This window comes from Canis lupus, chromosome 4 (genome assembly GCF_048164855.1).
Source record: "Canis lupus baileyi chromosome 4, mCanLup2.hap1, whole genome shotgun sequence".
NCBI classification, from domain to species: domain Eukaryota; kingdom Metazoa; phylum Chordata; class Mammalia; order Carnivora; family Canidae; genus Canis; species Canis lupus.
In genome coordinates this window covers 43,699,652-43,722,352 of record NC_132841.1, presented here as the reverse complement: position 1 = coordinate 43,722,352, position 22,701 = coordinate 43,699,652, and the positions used below count along the sequence as shown (strand labels likewise).

The 22,701-nt window shown below is 47.6% G+C and overlaps 1 protein-coding gene across 1 annotated transcript in view; it reads right to left on the bottom strand.

The window, feature by feature from the left end:
• SLIT3 (slit guidance ligand 3) overlaps positions 1–22,701 on the bottom strand; it is a 591,163-nt gene that overhangs the window by 93,832 nt on the left and 474,630 nt on the right. The window contains exons 10-13 of the mRNA XM_072824217.1: positions 20,935–21,006; positions 15,594–15,665; positions 11,916–11,987; positions 457–600 (exon numbers count right to left, since the gene is read on the bottom strand). Coding sequence (XP_072680318.1) covers positions 457–600; positions 11,916–11,987; positions 15,594–15,665; positions 20,935–21,006 — 360 coding nt within the window. The remainder of the gene's footprint in view (positions 1–456; positions 601–11,915; positions 11,988–15,593; positions 15,666–20,934; positions 21,007–22,701) is intronic.

Here is a 22,701-nt window from a genome sequence, read left to right as displayed (position 1 = left end):
TGTTGGGTGGAGGGTGGGCAGCACTGGATTATCAGCAGAGATGGAGCCTCCTCAGAATACCCTGGCCACAGTGGTTAAGAGTGCAGGTGAGCAGCGACTCTACCTCTTCAAACCCTGCTTCTTACTAGCTGTGCAACCTTGAGTAAGTTGCTTAACCTTTCTGTGCCCTGGTTTCCTTACATAGAATTGAGGGATCATAACAGCATCTATCACATAGGGTTACTGTGAGGCCTAAAGGTCTGAATACAGGGAAAATACTCAGTGAGGTGTGGAGCACCATGGGAGTGCTCAGCAGAGGCGCACTAGAACCGCTGTTATTAGCGCATCCTCACCGCAGGTGCTAGATATCATCCTGGACACACTCACTTTGCCTTCATTTGGGGTATTCTCTGTGTCTGCGTGTTTGGGGTCACTTGCTGTCTGGGCATGTGCTGGCACTCGAGGGGGCATACTCACAGGGTCTGGATGGCCTGCAGAGGGGCAAAGAGTCCCTTGCTGATGGTCTGTAGCTTGTTGTCATACAGGGAGAGTAGGTTGAGGTTCTGCAGGTCCTGAAACGTGTTCACTCGCAGGCAGTTGATCTTGTTGGCATTGAGGAGGCTGTAAGCAGGAGAGAGGCCAGTGATTCGCTAATCCTGCTAATTCCCCATGGAGCCAGGGCTGCCCTGCCCGGGACAGGCTGCAGGGCTCCACGCACTCTCCTTATAGCCATGGCTCCTGCTGCTCAGTGTGTGTGTGTGTGTGTGTGTGTGTGTGTGTGTGTGTGTGTGTCTACTGCCTTCCTGTGGCCCCTGAAACTCCAAACATATCTGGACACTCGTACACTAGTTAGCTTGGATGCTGTGCCACATGGTGAAATCACCTGGAGCCTTCCCTTGTGCCTGTGCCCTCAGTGGAAGACTGAAAATGGCACTGTTTACAAAGAAAAATAAAGTACACAGTAAATGATTTGTTCTAAATCTTGATATTCAGGGCCCTCTGAGGGCATCACTTTGCTAGGAAATATTGAGTAAAACACTGCCAGGCTTTAAAATCTGCTTTAGGATGCAGAACCTCCAGGAATTGGAAAAAAAGTCATTGGGCGCAATTGTTCTAAAGCTTTAGTTGATTGACTAAGGGCAATTTTGACTCAGAAAACTCAGAGTTCTTTCAAACCATTGGTCACACTGGAAATCTAATGAAGGTTATAGATTATGTGATCCTCCCAGAAAAATACACCCATGGGTAAGCACATGTGCACACACACATACATTCTCTGACACGCGCGTGCACACACACACACACATGCATGTACATGGATGGAACCTCATGTGACCTGCCCTCTGCCCGTGTCCCCACATATCCCCACGCATGGCACGTCCATTCCTCAAACACCCCCATAAGTGTTTTGGTTCAGGTCCTTTGAACACATTCTTTACTCCCTTTCATAAGGGAAGGTTAGCTTCCCTCCTCTTCATCTCAGCTCAAATGTCCCCTCCTCAGAGAGACTGGCCCTGATCCCCTCATCTACAGCAAGACCCGCAGGCCCCTCACTACTGTCTCTCATAATCCAAGTTCATTGTCTTCATAGCACTTCTCTCAATTGGGGATTGCAGGCTGTTTGTTGCTGTTTATCATTAGCTTCCCACCTAGGATGACTGTAAGCTCTGATGGCACAAATGACATCTCCTTTATTCCCTTTCTTCTTAGGGCTCAGCACAAGCATTCATTAAGAAATACACCCAACCCCATATGCAACTCCAGGGGACCACACTCCTATAAGGTGGCACCCATCTGCCCTGGTTTTAGATCTTCAGACCCCTCCCTCCACCAAAAAAACAAAAAACAAAAAACAAAAAACAAAACAAACAAACAAAAAAAAAACAAAAAAGCACCAAAGGAAGTTGCCTTTCCAGTGAAACTGGTTCAGCACAGGTGATGCCATGAGGGTTATAGGAGAGTTCTCCAGAATGGGGCTGGCAAGTCAAGCAAATCTAGGTAATAAGAATTTCCTTTATGATCCTAGACTGACTAGTTGTGCCCTCTTAACTAGTGTAAAATTATTTCTCATTGCCTCTTTAATAAAAGTGAGGGAGGGGAGAACTAAACTAACCAGTAAAAAATGGTAAATTAAAAAAAATTCTACTTTCAAGGCTGGCTCAGAGCTTCTCCAAGGGGAATGGCCCAGGAGACTCATAATGAGCTGGCTTGTCTCTGGAGGCTCTGATGCCAGGATCCAAGGGGACTTGAGTTGGTAACGGTGAGGCTGCCCATGGGAGCGCAATCATCTGTGTCATTTCTCCCTCGCCGCAGGCCTGTCCTCCCAGTGGGCCCCCTGCAGCCTGTGTGTGGGCAGGCAGCTGTGGCAGTGACAAGTAGACGAACGGCCTTTTTAATCTGGCTAATAATGGGCAGGGTCCCAAGGGTTCACACAGATGTCCTCCTAGAGAAAAGCTCCCATTGCTAGAATATTTTTCTTGTTTTCCAGAGTGCTTTCCTAGCATCCCGTCGTTCTCACGGTAACCTGAGCAAATGGGCAGAGCCAGCCTCCGAAGTTTAGGTGAGAAAATGGAGGCTGAGAGTGTGGTGGCTTGGTCAAGGTCACACAGGTTTCTAGGAAGCATGCTGGAAGTACTAACAAGAATTGAGGTCTCTGGAGGTCTTCTTCTTTATGAATGCCTTATACACCCTGCCCATCTGTCTATGTCCTTGGAGGCATTCCCCCCAAGAATTTCCGGTGCTTTGTATATTACATTTTAGTCAAGGTCACTCTCCAAGGAGGACACCATGCAGAAAAGCTGGAGGGACCCAGCAGGGGCAAGCACCCACGGGGCAGGAATGGATCTGTCACAAAGGCATGTTTGGGTTGCTTGTTTACAAAGAAAAATAAAGTACAAAGTAAATGATTTGTTCCAAATCTGGATATTCAGGGCCTTCTGAGGGCATCAATTTGCTAGGAAATACTGAACAATTCAAGAGGGAGACCAAGTCAGAGGTCTGATGGTCTGAGGATAGAATCTTCTTTGCAACATATTGTGACATCCCACATGCAAGTTTGTTTATTTACCCTCCCGATGTTTTAAAATTGAGAACTCTCTCTCTCGCTTTCTTTCTTACACATACCCCCACACATACACACACAGACACCAGATTTCTATTTCCTCTTGAAAAAATTTTTTAGACACTCTAGCAACAGTGCATTCACTGGAGGCAGGTACGGAGCGGCTGTCCCCTTTAGATAGGACCTATGCTCCTGCTTTGCCACAGTCCTCACTATTTCCTATTGCAATTGATGTCTTTCACCAGTTTATTTGCCTATCTGGCCTGGATCTCATCTTTGAGACCCTAGTGCAGATTAATGAGCTCAGTTGCAGTTCTGAAGAATGCTGGACATTGGACCAAGAGGAAGCCCACAGGGAGAGAGCAGTGGTGACTCTGACCTGCCTTGAAAAGGTATCTGAACTTCATGCCACTCTGGCAACCCTCCTCACTCACGGGAACTACAGAGGCTTCTTTTTCTGATCCAAATACTTTTTTGTTCCCTACTGCTTCTAGATGTCTTAGCAAGGGATGTTATCGCAAAGATGGAAGGCATCAAAACAAGCCAGGCTGGCGGAATTACTAGGCAAAGACAGCTTGAGGCACAGAGTGCGTGAGGCAGGGAGCAAAGGGAAATGCAGAAGGGCACAGTCTCCTGGTCACTCATCCTCTCCCAGGATGCTTGGCTCCCTAAGGCAAGACACGTAGGTGCAGGGAGAGATAAAATTAAGCTGCTTATCCAGATTTAGATGCCGTGGACAGTCTCACTGATCCCTAGCACCAGCAAGATCTAACAGCCTGTCCTTCTGTCCTCTCTCCTTTGGGAGGAAGGTTGGCAGCTACTCAACTCCATCTGTCTTCCACGAAAGGATCTCTGAGCTACCTGGTAGATGGACAAGGGTTGGAGGGGAATTAAAAAAAAAACATGCTGTGATGGAGCAAACAGAGAGTAAATGGCTATTTGGGATGGGGTTCAACATTTCCCTAAGAATTCCTGAAGATAGGCATTCTCCGTATTTCACTGGAGGGATTGATTCTCCCTCTTTCTCCCTCAAGGTTGCTCCATCTGTCCTGTCCCATGTCATTCCCCTTTGAGAAGCAGCAGTGTAGCTGCTGTGTAAAATAACACTAATAATGCAGCGTCATCTCTCGAGACCACAGCTCTGTGCAGCCCCATGCTGAGCATTTTCTAAAGCACTTTTCATGGAATATTTTATTTTACCCTCAGAGCAGCACTAAGATTGTCCTCATTTTGCCAGTGAGGAGACTGAGGGTCAGAGTGGTGATGGATTTGACCAAGATCATACAGCAGGAAGTGAAGTACCAGCCTGACTTCAGACTTCAACGCTTTCCATGCTCTTTTCCATGCCCAGTGGAGGGTGTTTCTCATCTCTGGTAGTGGCTATTTTTGCTAGCTTTGAAATGCACCTGGGCATGGAATACACCAGGTGGATGGAGGTCCGGTTGGATCTGGAAGACTACCTGCTTCTTGGTGGTGCAGAGGTATCAGGAATCCTGCCAACTCTTAGGAAGGACCTGGCAACCAAGTTGTCAGAGATGGGACACTCTTTGGGATGTTCACCCAAACTGCCATTGGCACAAAGTGGCAGGTTCTTCATTGAGGGGCTCATACATGTACAAAGCAGGGTTTCCACCTTCAGTGATCATTGACCAAATGGTGATTTGGGAGCTGGTATGCATGGCTCCCCTGAATTCTCACTCTACCCTGGGAAGATCAGGGGACAGAGATGAAGCAGAGAAAACAGCATCCCTCATGCAAGATGAGATGCTCCAGCTTGCCTCATTCAAGAGGCTTCCCGGGATTCAAACTCAAAACTCTGACATCCCAGCTAGAGCCCAGCTTGGTCTGCTAGATCCAGGGGCTGGGGGCATATTGTGTTCATAAATATTTCCCCAAAAGCATATCTAACCATCTTTTGGGGCCACCTGCTCCCAGACCCACCTCCCAAAGAGCCTCAAGATCTTACAAGCAAAAGAAGAGAGGGGCTGGGATGGTCAGGCCAGATGAATATCAGGGATGTGAGACACACCTGGTAACAAGTGTGTATGGCCAGGTATCCACCAAGCCCCTTACAAACACTGACTCATTAATCTCCCCACAGCCCTATGGGATAAGTGCCATCTCCATATGACAGATGACACCACTGGGACATAGAAACCTTAAGTACCAGTGATGGAACTTGCACAGCTACAAAGTGGTAGGTTGAGAAGTGGATCCATCTTAGCCCAAAGCTCCTATCTTAGCCCAAAGACTTTGCTCCCATCTATTATGCAACCCTGATACCCACTAAGGACCTTGGGAATCGCCTAATGTTCATGGTAGGAGGCAGCAGTATGTTCTCTGTAGCCACTCCCATGACCCTAGTGATGATTCTACAATAAGACAAAACAAAGAGTCATGCTCCCTTCAGAGGAGATTAAGGAGAGTGGCACATCGGGAGGCGGAGTGCACGTACATCACCTTCTAAATTTATTTCCAAGTGTTAGCCCTGCGAGGCACTCTGCCACTCCTTCTTCTCGGAGCACGTTTGGCTTCCACATATGTTCCATGTCAAGAGGTATTAGCACTCAGCCCACTGACTAACCAACATAACGGTGCCGCTAAGAGATAATCCTTTCCAGAACTGTTGCCTTCGGAAAAGGCAAGGCAGGAAACAAGCCACTGAGAACCACAGAGCTGGAGCTGGAGGGAGGGGGTTGCGGGGGTGGGTGGCGAAATCCCCTTAGTCTGTACTAAGGAGGGCCCTCGTGACTCAAGTCCTCCTGCTAGAGGACCTGGCCTGCTCTGGCCAGGGAAGTCCCAGCTGCTCTCAACACAGGGAGGCAGATGAGGTCCACCCTGATTGGGGAACAGGACCCCCCCATACCCAGCTTCCCCAGAGAGGCCAATGGGGCAGAAGGCCACTGAGACCCCACTTTTAGCTACATCTGCTCCCTGGAGCTCACAGGCCTTTGCTGCAAGGTTTGGAAGACATAAACATCTGGAGTCAGGTTTAATGATAAATTGCATTAAAATCACCTTGGCAACTCCAGCAGTTCACGTGTTGATTCAGTGGCCCAGAGCTAACATTCTGGGTGGGATTTATACTTTCCACACCTGCCCATGGGTGTGTGGAAGACAGCGGCTACGTTACTCCTCTTGCTTCTGTGGTGTTTGTTGGGAAATGCCAAACTCCACGGTACCAAGTTTTTTTCAGAAAACTGGTGCCAAGAAAGAGTGCAGTGACCCCCTTCCTAGAAATAAGCAAAGCCCTGGTAAGAAAGACCATAAGACAGGAAGATGGCCCAGGCTCCTACCACAGGAGGTGCTTTGCGGAGTCTCCTCTTCCTAACACAAGGCTGGGGAGTCAGTTTCTGCTTTGTAAACACTCAGATGCAGATACAGAGGAGGAGAAGAATGTACCAACAACTGCTCGGCATAACCATTTCGATGGCTCCTCCTTGAAAGAGTTCTCTCCCAGAAAGTATTTACCACCATTAAAATGAGTATAAACTATTAGTGAGGACACCAATTTGGAGATATATTTTGGATCTCTGATTAAACTGCAGGGTATAGAGTCAAACCTCCATCTTTTTTTTTTTTAATTTCTCTAGAATTTACCTTCTATCATCCTGAATTCCTTTATCCACTAATTGCAATTAAGAACTACTCTCTTGCCTTAGAACAAATATTATACTCTCATCTTTACTGTATGATATAAGGGATTTACTTTGACCTTTGGGAACCTACTGAAGCCAGGCATGGGGAGGAGACTGGTGGTACCAGTGTCATGAGGTCAAGAACCTCTAACCCTGCCCAGTCTTGCTCTGGGCCATGTCAGGCTAAACACTCAGGAGAGGACATAGGACGAGGCCTCCCAGTCCCAATAAGGACAAGGGGACTCTTCCCTTCTCTCCTAATAATGGCTATACTGCTGGTCACCAGCTGTGGGTTGTCATGGTGATTCCTGATACAAGGGAAACTGCAAAGGTAGCAATGGCATCAGGTGGCCTGTCTGAAAAACAAGACCTCCTTGGAGTCCACAGACATAGGAGAACTCTAGGAGTAGGGTTGCAAGTGGAGGGAAGTGGAGACTTTGAGAGACCAGAGAGGTGAGCCACCACCTGCTGTCAGAAGCTCAAAGGCCTCACCTAGCATGACCTGGGTTGCTCCTTTCCCTCAGAAGCTACTAGGGTGATCATTCGCCTCTCTGTTGCCTCCTGGTTACTAACTGGTCCTTTAAGAGGGGTGAATCATTCACTTGATGACCAAGCATGGGATGACCCCAGATTTTAAGTCTCCCTGAAGGCTCTCCTTGGGAAACCCCAGGTACACGAGCAAAGGAAGAAGTCCTCCCTCAAGAATGCATCACAAAGCAAGTTGGCTTCTACTGTGGGAGAGAGTTCTCATCATCTCACCTTGACCTGGTCTTTAGTGACAAGGAACTCCTTCAGGCCCTCTCACAGGGGTTAGTGGGATGCCGAGGAACCAGAGGAAGTCCCAGGGAGATGGCAGCCCATGACTGATACAGTCGACCAAAGGAACTGGATACAGTTCTTTAGTAGCACCTTCTCCTCCCCATGGGCTGGTGAGGAATTCTTGCTCCACGGATCACAAAACTAGCTCTGTACATCTGCCTGTGACTGGGGCTGAAGCAGAAGTCTCTGGCATGGACTCCGGAATTAGACTGCCTGGGTGCCAGTGCCCTGCCACTTACACACTGAGTGGCAATGGCTGTGTTACTTAACCCTTCAATGCCTCAATCTCCTCATCTGTAAAATGGGCCTCTCAACAGTACCTTCCTCCTAGCATTGTTGCAAAAATTAGAGAAGCATAAAACATATAAAACTGCTTTAGCACAGGCTCTGGAGCATATTAAGTAGTCAGTAAATGTTAGCTGCTACTATTAGCAGTAGTAGTATTACTTGTGAAGCAGCTGGTGAGGGAAAGTGAGCTACGGGAGTGAAGTTCTGCTTACTGCCCTGTAATTGGCACGTTGCTTGGCAAACTCCAAGACTCTCAAATGGCCTTGTCTGCCTTCCAAGAAAATCAAACAACAGGTGCCTGGGTTGTCTTAACTTATTCCAGCCCCAAGACAGTCTGGTTTGGTTTAAGACCTCCTCGAGCAGGCTTAACATGACCACGGCCAGGATTTACACGAAAGCTTCTACCTCAAATGACCACCCGCCCCCCTCGGGTGACTTTCCTCTGTATGCCATACAATCAGTGAGCGCTAAATGAATGCTCCTCTTTACTTCCTGGGAGAGCTGAAACAGCACAACTTGCAGCTCAGCTGCCCATCAGACAAGAAAACAATGGTTCTAAAGACCTGCTGATGGCTTTCCTTGCTTTGGAAGAGGTTGACCTCTAAGCTCTAAGGTGAGGGATCTGGGGGCACTTGACTGGTTGCACACCAGGATCCGATCTCACAGATGTCCTAGGAACCCAGGAGCCTGGGTAGGCAGGGGTATGGAGGGAGACAAGAGCATCCTAATCACTGACCCTAAGTTCCTGGTGAGGGAGGGGATGGGTGCCCTCTGGGAGAAGAGCACAGGTCACTTCTCTGGTCATCCTGCTGTTCTCATCCCTGGAGTTGGGAGCATGTGTGCAGTGGCATATCCTATTCTGAGATGTCTTCATGTGGGATATTTCAGTTCTCAGTGGTTTAGGAGGGAGTCTCTAAACATACTTCTTGTCCAAATGGGTGCTGGACTTGCTTCCCAGCAGTCTGGTATAAGGAGGGAAGCTGACAGACCGCCACACATTCCCCCAGAGATGAATAAGGGCTCTAGTAACCAGTGAATGTGTATTTACACAGGAGTATCTGTAGGAACTGAACATATTTGGGTTTAATTATAGGGAGACATACTAATTATTTTGAAACATTTGAAGACTTTGAGAACAGCCTCTTCTGAGTTTCCCCAGAAGCCACTACTGAGGTCTAGTATAAGAAAGAACTTCCTCACCTTCTAAGTATACATGATGACTTACTATAAACACCATCAGTAAGAACAGAATCTGTCAGAGAGGGCATGAGAGGGGTTTCTGCACCAATGGGGTAGAAGACAGTACTTAGAATCCCAAAGTTCCTTTGGCCTCTAAGATTCTGGAACTTAAAGCAAAGGAGGTGACTCCTTCCAGGCTGACACCCAGAAGACAGGGTGTTGGGTTTAGGGGATCACTCCCGGGATGGTTGAAGCTTTTCCACAAAGGCCCATTTGTGGTAGCCTCTGAGAAACTCTGAAGCCTGAGATATTCTATTTCGTCATTTGCTGGAACAAACCTATCAAGAAAATGACCCAGGAGGATGATCCAGGGGTTAGGCAGATTTGGTGGGATGGCTGAAAAATGTGGAGATATGGGGCAAGGGGTGCAGGTAGGACAACTCATTGTACCCACTTCGTTACTGGCATCATGACAAGCACCAGAAAGGAAATAGCCAAGATCTCTTCATGTGGCAGAGACAGCTTGGCTTTGTGATGCACCAATAATTTGAGAAACGGAGAGAGAAAAATAAACACAAACCTCTCTCCAAAAGCCTTCGAGTCAAAGGAGAGGAAATTACTCAGACTACCAGGGTATTCTAATCAGAGCCTTCTTATCAGAGTGTCTCCAGTCTAACAAGGAGAAATCCAATCTATAGCGGGCTGGACGCTAAATTAGATCTAATCAGGACATGCTTTCCAACTGCTCAGCAGCAGGTCAAAGCCCAATGACGGGCTGCAGTTGCTGCTTCTTTCTGGAAAGCAAGTCTGCCTAAGTTGTGTCAACTCTTGGTTGCGTGGGTGTGGGGGAGGATGGTTTGTCTTTACTCCCAGTTACTCCAGTCCATCTGCTCAAAATTTTGGTGAGGTTGAACTGGATTGCCTTCCCAGCCCATGCAAAGTCCTGTGAGTTCTATTAATATCATCACTGTTGTCAGCTCCAAGCTGGGAGACATTTCCTTTTTTAAAAAAAAACATGCAAGCCCGGCCCCCCAAACCTATGCATTTATCGATCTTTGCAACATGCCAGGCGCTGTGGTAGGCACTGTGATGCAAGCTAGGTTTCTCCTTAATGAATGCGAGGGCACATTCCTGTCCACACCAGACACGCAGATTTGTAAAGGGATATTCAGCTCAGCCCAGTGGAATGCAACACCCCCCAAATCTACCTCAAGGCCCATGCTTTTGTTATGCTTCTTTCCAGGGATTAATAGCTAAACTAGCTAGCCTTATGGTGGTGGTTATAACTTACAGTTTCTTTGCTATAAGCAAAGAACACCACTGTGAAACACCCAGCTCCCTACAGAGCACTGGTATGTCACTGTAACAGACAGCCTTAGAGGCTCATCTGAGGGCTGGGACCTTTGAACAGAAGAATATTCCCACGCAGAGACTCCCAGATGAGACAGATCTGGAGACAGAGGTGAAGGGAGATACAGACAAAAAGACACAGAATCTTCTTCCTCTTGCTTTCAGCTTCATTGAAACAAACCTGGCTACTGCTTGTAGATGGATGTGCTGCCTGGAAAGCCACTGGGAGGGATTTACATGACTGCATTGTCCTGGGAGGATTTGTCCAGGCCCAAGTCTTACAGAACATGGGAAGGGTAGCACATAAAGATGTGAGAAGGGAACGGCTGAGGAAGAGTCTCACTTCCTCTTCCTTGAGGAATCTTTGGGTGCCACCCTGTGATGGTGTTGCCTACCTTCCTCTCTCTATTCTTGTTCCTGGCCTCCCACCCACCCCGAGACCCAGGTTGAACACCTGGTCTACAAACTCCCATGGCAGCTTTGCTTGCCAGCACATGGGGGTGTAGGGAGGCCCCTTCCTCATGGCCTGTGACTTGGAGATGGTTTTACAAAGACACACACACACACACACACACACACACACACATACACACTCACTTACTCATCTTACTCAGATGCACACCTCTACTCAAAGGGCAGAGAGCCTTCTGAGCCACAGGACCATGTCAACTCTTTGCCAGTTTCCACACCTATTTTGCTGTGTGATTGAGGGCAAGTTGTTTACCTCTCTGAAGCCTGGTATTCTATACCACTCCTAGGATACTCAAGATCAGTTCCTCATACTCACAGGAATTGTGATGGTCACTGAACAGGCAAGGATGTGTATGGGCACACGTATACCTCCAACCACAGCACATGCACGTAGATGCCATGCCTATCTAATCACAAACCACAGACCTAATCTCCCCCATCATAAAATCTTAAAATACAGGACAAGCAAAATTCCTTTCCTTGCCTCTCCACATCAGAGTTCAATTATCTTCTTCAAACATTTAAGCTCAAATGACCAGAATGAAATAAATGCAAATAAATAATCTCAGAGCTTAAAATTCGAGGCAACAAATCTTCCTTCAAATTAAATAAACACTCCCCCCTCAGCCATATCTTACGCAGATAGAGTCACACTGGTGACTGATTATGCTCTTCTGTATAATTATTTCACCACCCCACCCCCACCTTTCTCCAAGGTTACATGTCTGTCAGCAGCTCTGTTTCAGCTTTCTTGGAATATGGTGTGTCAATGTTTCAGTTCCCTACAATCCTAGCACACTCCTGCAAGATGCTTCCCCTTGTAGGATTCAACTCAGGCTTAATTCCTAGCCCCTAGATCTATGGGTTAGTGACTCATGTCCAGGCCAGGCTCCTGAGCTGTATCATTTGGATTTGTTCACATTGACCTTGGCCTCCCTCTGCCAACTCCCTGGCTTTTTTTCCACCAAAAAAGAGGTGACAGAGGTGTGGGGTGGACAGCTCAGATATTTTTTTTTCCTTTTAGTGTGTGTACAGTCAAAAGAACTGTACAGAAGCATGGCTCGAAGTTTGCAGGGAAGAGCCTGCAAACAGTCCCTGAGACATACAATGTGACAAAGGTGCCTACTCACAGCAGCTGTAAGGACACCAGCCCGTCAAACAGTCCCTTGGCAAGCTCAGTGATCTTGTTCCCGTAGAGCACGCTGGAAAAAAGCAGAGGAGAGAATGGTTGCTGTAGAGGCAAAGCCAGTGGAACCCACTCATGTAGAGGCTGTTGCCTCGGCCAACTCCATGGTGGGGGGGGGTAAGTGAGTGGGTAGGTGGGGTTTCTCAGAGCATCTCCTTCTCTGGCTGGCCTTACCCCCTCTCCTTCCCAATGGGACAGCAGGTGAGTGCCACCAAGAGCTGGAGAGGCAGGCTATCTGGGAGGCAAGGAGAAATGGGCTCTATCCTGTTTTACTCCTGGGCAGCCCAGTTCAATAAATAATCCACAACAGGGAGCAGCAGTCCCTTTGTAGTGTCTCCCTGAGCTGCTGATATGACTCACACCTCGGCAATAAATAAGACGTGTAGGAAGCTGCGGGCCCTGCGTCTTCTTGTCTTCAATGGGTATTGATCAGACTGAGCCCGCCTATAGAACATTTCCCTTTAATATACCATTGCATCCTAGGAATTCCTGAGCTGAGTTCTTTAATCATCCATCCAGACAGGGTTGTGGGCATCTGGGGTCCTATCCAGATGGCACAGGGACTGCTGAGTCAGGGACTGGCTCTCAGAAAAAGCTGGAGAGCAAGGAATTGTTAACAGAAGCAATGGCCCCTACACTCCAGCCCCTCTTTGAGCTCCAAGAACTAAGAAACTCTGAATTCTTTTACCCCTTTCTCTTTCAGACCAACAGGGTCCTTCACTCTGTGTCTCCTATCCATGGGCTGGCCTTCGGGAACCTGGAAGGGCTTGGGGAAGATTTCTATGGCCAGCCTCTCCAGCCCAGTGCTTGGGGGGTCCTGCTGGCCCTCCACATAGGTGCTGAAGACCTGCTGGCCTCTCTCTGCTCTCATCCATGGCGCAGACCACTTCTCTTGGGTCCAGCCTCCTTGATATGTAGAGAAGTGAGCTCCGGAGGGCTTCTTTTTTTTCCCCTCTTTCAATTCCCTCTTGGGTGCTGAAGTATACTGAATGAATGCAATATACAAACCCCACTCAGACCGCAAATCCAGGCTGTTACACATCTTTGAGGAGACAAAATATTAGGGTGAGGAAATAGTAAATGGGAGCGATAAACCAAACCCCCTATTTTCCAGACACCACCAGGAAAAAAGAGTGTCTCACTCAGCCAGCGGGTGTGTTTCATTAATGTTTCAACAAATTAATGAGTAAATAAAAGTCAGCATGACGGCTTAGGCGCGCATTTGTAATTCATATTAATGTCCCACTGCTCACTGTGCCAAACGTTGTAGCGTCACTGTCTGCTTGTCTCGCCTAATGTCAAACCTTCTGGTGTAGCAGTAGCTGGCGAGGTGTTGGGACCAGGGACTTGGGGCAGGGGATCCACACACATGACCCGTCATACCTCCTTATGGATCTAACCTAATGGGTCAAAATCACTCTTTGGTAAACTGAAGAGGGCTGTGGGTCTACCTTGGAGTGATCTGGGTGCAGACCCACCTGGCTTTGCTCTCACATCTTTCCTTGACTGCCCTCTTCTCACCTTTCAGGTCAGAGTGCAAACATCTCTTCCCTGGGAAGCTTCTCCTGAATATTCTAATGTTTTTCACCACCTGTCACCCTGTTTTTATTTCTTCATCACTTTTTATTATGTCATGTTCTGTTACTTATGGATTTATTTATTTTAAGATTTTTCTCTGCCTCTCCCTCTCAGTTCCCTTGAATGTAGGTCCCACGAGTATGGTGACATTACATGGCTTGCTCACGGGACTGACAGGGTCTAGCACAGTATTTTTTGTTGACAGAATAAACAAATGAGTACCAGCAAGGCTTTCCTGCCCTTTAGCTCAGCCACTGCCGAGTTTGGGTTGGGTGTATTTATATTCCAAGCTCCAGGAGACCAAGGATCTTGTCCATCCAGTTCACTGCCACATTCTACATGCCTGTGATACTCCTTGGTACCAAGCAGGCATCTACCTGAATGGATGAATGCACAGATTAGAGGTGAGGGGGCACCTCACATAAGGCCCCGGTATATTTCAGAACTGGCTAGTGGGAGGCCAGTTGCCAGTTTGGCAACCCAGATTTGACTTTTCCTTTTCTCACCCCCTACAGGACCAGAAGAATCTCACTGTCCTCAGATTGTTCCCAAGTCCCAGCAGAGGGAAACCAGATAAGTGGAATGGGAGGGTGGGGGCAGGGATAGGATCCTGGCAGCACACAGCCACTCTCTCTGCTCCTCTGTGATCTTCAGCACAATAAGCAGACACTAATCTCACATACAATCCTGTCTTTGATATCTCAGCCAGATGTTCTATTCGATAAATGAAACTAATTTACTCTGCAAGCAGCAGGCAACAGCTGAATCAAGAGACTTCCCTGTCCCCAGCCCCTTCCCAGTGGGATGGGGCCAGGTGGGGAAAAATGTGTATCTTGTTGCCTGCCACTCATAAATTAAGCAAACAGGTTACCAAGAGAAGCAAAGCATCGACAGCTTGCTTGTGAGCATCCTCACCCGTACTCAGTGAGCAGGTCATCAAATGATATAAATAATATCACCTGATGATAGCTTTCTTGTGTCTCAGTGTATATCTTTCACATTACCTGGAGAGGCAGCATAGCATGGGGATTGAGAGCATGGGTTCTGGAGTTGCACTGCTTGGGTTCAAATCCTGCCTCTCCCAGTTGTGGACTTTGGATAATTATACTTATTCAACAAGCTTTATTTTTGTGCATTTACTACGAGCCAGGTACTGTTTGAGATCAAAAGAGATAAAAACTCCTGTCTGTGTGGAGCTTAGAACACCTCATTTCTTCTACTGTAAAAGAGAGATGAGAATAGAGTCTATATTTTAGGTTATGAGGATTAAACCTGCAAGACTCCTGGCACGCTGTAAGTGCTTAATAGGTACTGCCAATTATTTAATCATGGTCACCCCTGAATGCATGTTAGGCAGGAAAGATATCGCTAACTACATTTTGTCTGTGGGGAAAATATACAGTAAACTCCAGTGACATCCCCTATGCCATGTAGTAAGTCACTGGTAGAATCAGGACAAAGCTCCATGCCTTCTTGCCCCTGTGGCTCTCTGAGTCCCTGGTGGACAAGGCTGTGCTTCCTTCCAGTAAGCTGCCCTAGGGTTGCACAATCCAAGAAAAGAAGGCTTTACAGGATGGAGTAGATGCTTATTCAGAATAAAGGCCATGAGTTGGTTTGGAGAAGAACCCTGAAAATCAGGGAAGAAAATTAGCTTCTCCCTTGACAAGGTCACATAGATGAGAGAAATGGGCACATGGGTAATAAACATACATTACCATTCTGTTCGTCCATCTCCCGAGAGTGCTGCTGAGGCACACAGGGTGGGAGGGGGAATTGTGGGTAGAGCAGAAGATGCATTTGAATTAGAAGCCAATAACTGGGAAGCTGCTGGGCACTTAATCAATAAAAATAATGCATTTGGGTTGTAGAAATATTCCCCAAGATCAATTTCCCCTGAAGAAATATTTGTTTCTTTTACCAGGTTGCCACAAGTGTGTAAGGGAACATAAAGCCTTGATAAACACCTCCTGAAAAATATGGACACATCCCTCTCCCATTGCCAACCCCCCACTCCCACCTCTATACGGCTCTGTTCCCCACTTACAGCGATGTGAGTGATTTCAGACCCTGGAAGGCATCTGGAGCAATGTCCGATATCTGATTCTTGCTGATGTCTCTAAAAAAACATTAATGGGAGAGTCTGAGAGCACAGCTCAAAGGTGTGATACGGCCACTCCTAGGTGTGAAACAAGTACTTCAGATATTTAAAATGGTGAGAATTAATCAGTTTATTTATTCATAGTACAAGAAAAAGGGCTTAAAGATCATTCAGTTCAATGGTCTTTTGATGAAATATGTACATTTGTTTCACTCTTCTTGGCTTTCACAGAATGCTCACCCACAGCATCTTGACTGTGACATATGGCTTTGCACATGTGAGCCTTCACTCTGTAGGAGGGACTGCACCCAGTCACGTTAGGGCCTTGTTGCATTACCAAGCAATTACAGCATAAATGAAGCAGAAGCTGGCCTCACCCAAACACAGGCCAGGGTTCAGGCATGCATCATCTTCTTGTCTCATGCCTCAGCCAACGCTGATTTTCTTCCTCATACTGTCCTGAGTCATTTCACCTCCTCAGTGACCTTTCCTTTCTGACCCGAAAAGATGTTTTGAGCAGTGACTTAAGTCTCTGTCTGGTTCGGGGTGTCCTCCAGGTCACATGATGCAAGCACATCATGAGATTCTCACGGGATGGCTCTGGGATGTGGATTTGTCCCTGGCTGTGCTCCTAGGATAGGTGCGAGCCCGGGGAAGGGAGTGGGTGATGCCCAGGGCTGTGGGGTAATGTGGATGAGAGGGAGGTCACGTGATAGAAGGCAGCCACCCCTGGCTGCGTTGGGGCAGATGAATCTCCCTGACCCGGCTCCTCTTCAGAGCCCAGAAGTGGGTCTGTGCATCCCCATGACTTCTGAGCACCCAGCCTCTAGTTCTTGCTAATGGCACTTCATTGAGGGGAAAGACTTTCTTGGATTGCTTAGCTTGGGGGTGGCCCCTGGGCTCCTGTCATTGGAAGGTGAGATGCTCCAATTTCCAGAGACAACGCCCCTCTCCAGTTCTTTTCTTTTAACAAAATAGATCAATGGGTCTTTGCCTCTGTGCAGAAGAGAGAGAGCTGGGGTCTTGGAGGGTCAACAAGGAGGAGACAAGGGACTCTGGAGAAGAAAGCACATCTAAGCAGATGCTTAAGCAACTGCCTCCGGCGAGGCCAGACACCCAGCCCCCAACCTCTGGAAGCACACTCCCCAGGTCTGTTTCGCCCCTCCTTCTAATAGCTTGCAAAGGGCTGCCCAGCTTCCTAGGCCTCTGCTCCCTTCCCTCCCTGCTTCCAAAGCCGGTAAGTTGAAAGATATTTCACAGGTTAAGGCTTCTTAGGCACAGCTGTCGAGCTTATCCCTTTAGCTGGCAAGATCGCCTCTCACAAATCCACAGATTGTGCTCACAAACTCGTCAGTTTACACCAGGCTTTTCTTCAGCGCTCCACTTTTGTAGAAGGGTCTTAACAAGCAAGTGCCCTGGATTATCCTAATCTTGTTCACCCTCAGCCTGCCTGCCTCACAAGGCATGTCAGGCCAGCGCACGGGGTCTGTGCTCAGATCAGACTGCTGAGAGAGCCTGGGTGTTTTTTGTTTTGTTTTGTTTTGGGGTTCTGTTTTGTTTTCCTGATCATGGGATGTCCCTTCAAGCTACTTAGACCTCTAGTATGCAAGAGGAAGTTCTGGAACTGGGGGTAGGAGGGAAGCCCTCTGCTTTAGCCTTGTCAGGGCAAAGTGGTATCCAGTCCACAGCTAGCCTTCTGGATGCACTCTTCTCTGTAGCACAGGAGGGATGTCTTGTGGTCTTAGAGATGATGGGAAGTAGAATTGGACATGTGATAGTTTATCTGGGAACTGCTCGTGATGGTCACTTTCTCTTTGTTCTTAATTCTGCAGGAAGCAAATGGCAGCCCTAAGAGGTGAAGGACCTAGAGCCACAAGTGACTTGACACAGCTATTTATTGGGTATCTCAAGTCTCCCCTCACTTCACGATGATGGATGAATAAGGCAGTGGTGCTGGATAGGAGGCAGGTTGGAGAAGGCTTCTGCTGCTCACTGATCTCCATGCTGGACCCCTCCTGATGCAAAGCAGGTGGCCCTGAGCTGACTCCAGGCATCTGGGTCACTCTTGATCAGTGGTTCTCAAATATTACTACGGTGTTTACTAAAGTTCACCCACAGGGAGTCTGCTTTGGACAGCAGGGTTAGAAACCTGCATCTGTAACGCATCTCCAGTGATTCCCATGCCCATGGTCCCTGGGTCATACTTTAAGCCACAGTGTTTTACAATTTGCTGGTCTCAGATGTATGCCATGCCCTGGGGCTTACAAAATGGATGACTAAGAGGTAGTGGACTTTCCAGACTGTTCAGAACCAAGGTGTCAAACTCCCTGCTGGCAAGTCTCAGAGTGGGGAATACAGTATGGGACTCCAGGAAAGGCTGGCACCTGTGGAATCCTATCCTATGTGAGAGCGTAGAAAGGAAAATGAAAGAACATGCCCTTCTGGCCAAACCACATGAGCATGGCCCCCATTTGCCAATGCTGCCACTTAACCAGCCCTGTAAGACCAAGGGCTTTTCTCTAGTGCCTTCTACTCTCCTCATAAGTAACTTCTCTACTTTGATACTAGTTTTTTTTTTTTTTTTTTAAGATTTTCTTTATTTATTCATGAGACAGAGAGAGAGAGGGGCAGAGACATAGGCAGAGAGAGAAGTAGGCTCCATGCAGGGAGCCTGACGTGGGACTGGATCCCGGGTCTCCAGGATCAGCCCCTGGGCTGAAGGCGGTGCTAAATCACTGAGCCACCCAGTCTGCCCAATACTAGTTTTTACCTGGAAGTATTTTTTATGCTAAGCTGGCCATGAGAAATTGGGACAAGGTCATTCATTCCAGGTGAATTTTTTTGTTTGTTTGTTATTAGAGGTAAGAGGAGGGTGTGGCTCATTCATAGTTGAGGGGAAACTTTTTTCGGTTAAGAAGAGAGACTGGGGCAGCCCTGGTGGCACAGCGGTTTAGCGCCGCCTGCAGCCCAGGGTGTGATCCTGGAGACCCTGGATCAAGTCCCACGTCAGGCTCCCTGCGTGGAGCCTGCTTCTCCCTTTGCCTCTCTCTCTCTCTCTCTCTGTGTCTCTCATAAATAAATAAAATCTTTTTAAAAAATTAAAAAAAAAAAAAAGGCGAGAGACTGGTCACGCACACCTCAGAGGAATTCACACTCAGGGTTTCAAAGTCCATTCTCACCAGGGGCCTTATTTCTCCCAAGCCATCCTACATCATTCTTGGTTTGTGAAGTTCTGTTAATCAGAAAAATATTTAAGTGGTCTCTCTTCCCTACTGCCATCCTCTTGGTGGGGGTGGGGAGGAGGGCATCATAATAAATATCAGTAGCATCAGAAATGATCAAAAATTAAATTCCCTTCCCAGGTTGTGACTGAGAAGGTCTTATGAATTTTGAATGCACAGATCATGGCAACTCCAATGGGATGAGGAAAGGACAGTAAAACATAGCTAAGCTCTAAATTACCTGGACTTCACAAAAAATTAGAGCAGTAACTTAAATCATGCAAGAGATATAGGTTGGGGCAGTGACTGAACTTGTCATTTTTCACTGAAATTACTATCTGGCTGCATAATCAAGCTAGGCTTTAAAAATGAATTTGTGGGGGGGGGTATGGAGTGAGCTGGGAAAGCAGGGAGACCAGGAGATTAATGGCCCAAGGTTTTAAATATTAAGGCCTATATTTATACAGCTCCTCCAGCAAGAATGCTGCCAAGGGGAGGGGAAAAAGTACGTGCTCAGGGCTGGTTCATTATGTTGGTTTTACTTCTGGAATTGTACCAAGAGAAAATCTTGTTTGGTTTGGATTTCCAGGGAGATGGGAAGTTGCCTTCCCAAAATCCGAGGGTAAAGTTTACCAATGCCACTGTTTCTTGGGGATGTTTATTTTGAACATAAAAGGAGTCAGCAGACACTTAACCTCCTTAATGGAGGCTCTCCTACTCAAGGGAACCCGATGAATCAGCCTTCAGTGGAAGGGAGCAAGATCGAGTCTGTGCGTATTTCTACCTGTTCTCTCATCCTCTGCAGGGGCCAGAAAGGGTAAGTAACTGAGGTGAAAACAGCATTTTGATTATTGGACTACAATAAATGATTTCTAGCCTGGAAAAGGGAAAGGGCTCTCCTTCCCAGATTCTATCTATGTTGGCAATGGCTGGGCCACTTCTGAATCCTCCTAGGTTCCCCTCAGCGCTCCCTGGTCTGAGTGACTTACAGAGCAGTGCTCAGAGCCATCATGGGTTGGGGAGGAGTGGTGATGATGACGTCACTACAATGGCGGGGATGAGGGCCATGATGCGTGACGCTGTCAGCGGTACCCTAGTAGGGAAGGAACAGCAGTGTCGGTGTTCCCCGGCACTGATAGGATGTAGTGGTGGCGGTGTTACAGGATGTGGTGCTAATGGGGGTGGTGGGAATAATCACTGGCAAGATATATGTGATTGGAGGATAAGGAAGGGCCCAAGGCTTCTTATCTCACTTAGAAAGAATAGAAAATCTTTAGCATGGTCTAAAAGGCCCACAGGATCTGGCCCCTACATACCTACCTCTCCAATACAATGTCCACCGCTGTTTCCCTCACTCCCTCCCAGCCTCCTTGCTGCCCTGCCAACCATCCGTGCCTGCTCCCCAGGGCTCTTCACTTGCTCTCTCCTGAGAGCTCCTCAATCCCACCCTTCATTTGAGTCACCTGCACAGAGAGGTTTTGGTGGGCCTTTGTTTTACTTTCTAGAACTTACCAATTTCTGGTATTTGTTTCTTTTCTGTGTTCTCACACTCAAACATGTAAGCTCTGTGAGCACAGACTTGGTTTTAGCACACACTCTATCCTCAGATCTTGCAGTAGACTTCTCTGTTAGATGAATGTGGGCATGGCTGTAGGCATGTTGGTTACAATGCTGTAGAATGACACGAAGCCACTGTCCCATCTTCAATGAAACTCCTACTTTAGGTCCACATCAGGAAAGCGAGGGCAATAAGAATGGTGGTGTGAGGGGTTTTTTTGTTTGTTTGTTTTTTAGCCAACTCAGCTCCACTTCTCACTCAGATAATTTTACTTTGCTCTAGTTGGAGAGACCCTTAGCTCTGAGGTGTCTAAATCCATATACCTCACCAGCTGAAAGCGACACTCCTGACCCATGCGTCCCAATCTCAGAGAACATTACAGGTCAGATACTGAACTCTCTAGGAAGAATGTGATGCAGGCTGTCATCTGGGCAGGTTGCCCACCACGCAGGACATATTACCCCCCAAATGAAAACATCTGCTTTATTTTTCCCCAGGGGAAACTCACATTCGCTTCAGTTTCTTGTACTGGGTGAAGGCTCCAGCAGGAATAGATTTGATGGAGTTCTGTTCCAGGCGTCTAAGAAACAGAGCAGAGCAGAGTCAGTTAACCATCCACCTGTCAACTTGTTAACAGGTGGTTACTGAAGGCCTCGAGGACAGGAGGGTCCCTCTCATCACATGACACCCGTTACTGGTTTCAGGAGGCTAGCAAACACTATGTGGAAGCTAGAGACTCGTGTTCTGGTGTATGGAGCACCCATCCCAGAACCTAACCACCCTTGGAAAAATTAGAAAAAAAAAAAAGACTTCTCCTTGGTAATTTTGGCTCTTGCTTATTATAAGCCATCTTTGAAGGCAAATGTTTCTTTAAAAAAGCTGCAGCACCTTCGACTTTTTCAGAGTGCTGAAAAAGTCAAAGGGATAAAGAGAAGACAAAAGAAATGGCCTTTGGGCCAGCAATGCCCACCTGCCATCGAAGTGTGTCATCTCTTGGTTAAAAATTCAACCCCACTGCTACTGGGGTATTGTATAGGCAGAAAGGAAAATGGCTGGCTTCATTTCTGGTTGTTTTTTTTTTTTTTGTATTAAGGTATAAATGACTTATTAATTTCAGGAGTATGATATACAATAAACAGCAACATTTGATGTTTGTTTCCGGCTTTTTCAATTGGGCTGTTCTAATGTGCTGGAGAAACAGTCTTCAAGTCTTTAGGCTCCCAGCCTGATACTCCTCAAACCAGCTCTCTGACACCACCCTTAGGGCCCTAGGGCCCCCTGTTGGACCACTCCCCTGGGTTGCTCCTGGAATCTGAGGTTTGACCATGTTATGGCCTCTCCAGAAGTGCTTCCTCTCCTAGGATTCTAGAATGACAAGAAATGCCACAGGCCCAGGGCTCAGTACTTCCTTGAAGAGAAGGGGCTATGGGGAGCAAGCGAGCGAGCATCTCAATTCTTTATTCTCTCTCTCCTCAGATGACTTCCTGGCACCAAGAGCAAGTGTGATGGGCAACGGGCCTGAGTGGGAGGCAGGCCCTTTATTAGAGGTGATGAGTGATGCTCTGGCCTCGGCTGAGGACTTAGCATCTCCTTCTCGTGCATCTCCCTTCTCTCCAAGGCATAGATCTTTTCATCACTTCCTCATTTGGCATAGATGGTCCTCAAACCCTTAGCTGGGAAGACACACAAAAAGGTGTGTGCAAGGGTGGGGGGGAGCAGAAGGAACATACGGGTGGAAGTGGCTCCCTTGGAGGCTAGCTACATCTAGTGGATGCACATTTCTGGCTGGGATGAACCCATTCATCTTGAAGAGTAATCCCCGCTGCAGAGTCGGGGAGACAGTCGTATTAATTTGTGCCTCTGCGATCTCATCTTCATTGGGGGAAGAGAGTATTTGTTACTGGAACCGCTAATGGAGCAGTTTGCCAGCAATTTTCCCATTTCAAACAACATCTCAGCTGCTAATGTGGAATGGTTTGTCAGGCCTACCCATAACACAGACAAATCACTCTCCAGGCCAAAGGAAGGGTGGGGGTAGGGTGCAGAGAAAGAGGAAGGGCGGTGGGAGGAGAGAGGGAGCATCAGGACAGATCATTCTTGGCTGCTGGATGAATAGAGTCTACAAATGAGACTGCCACGGTCTATTAAGAAAGCCTTTGTGGCCTGCCAGAGGAGGTGGGGAGCTTGCTCTGCTGGGCACATGGGCACAGGCTGGCTGGACAGGGGCCTGGCTGGCTCATGGTAAGGCACAAGAGCTTGCCACCAGGTCTCAGAG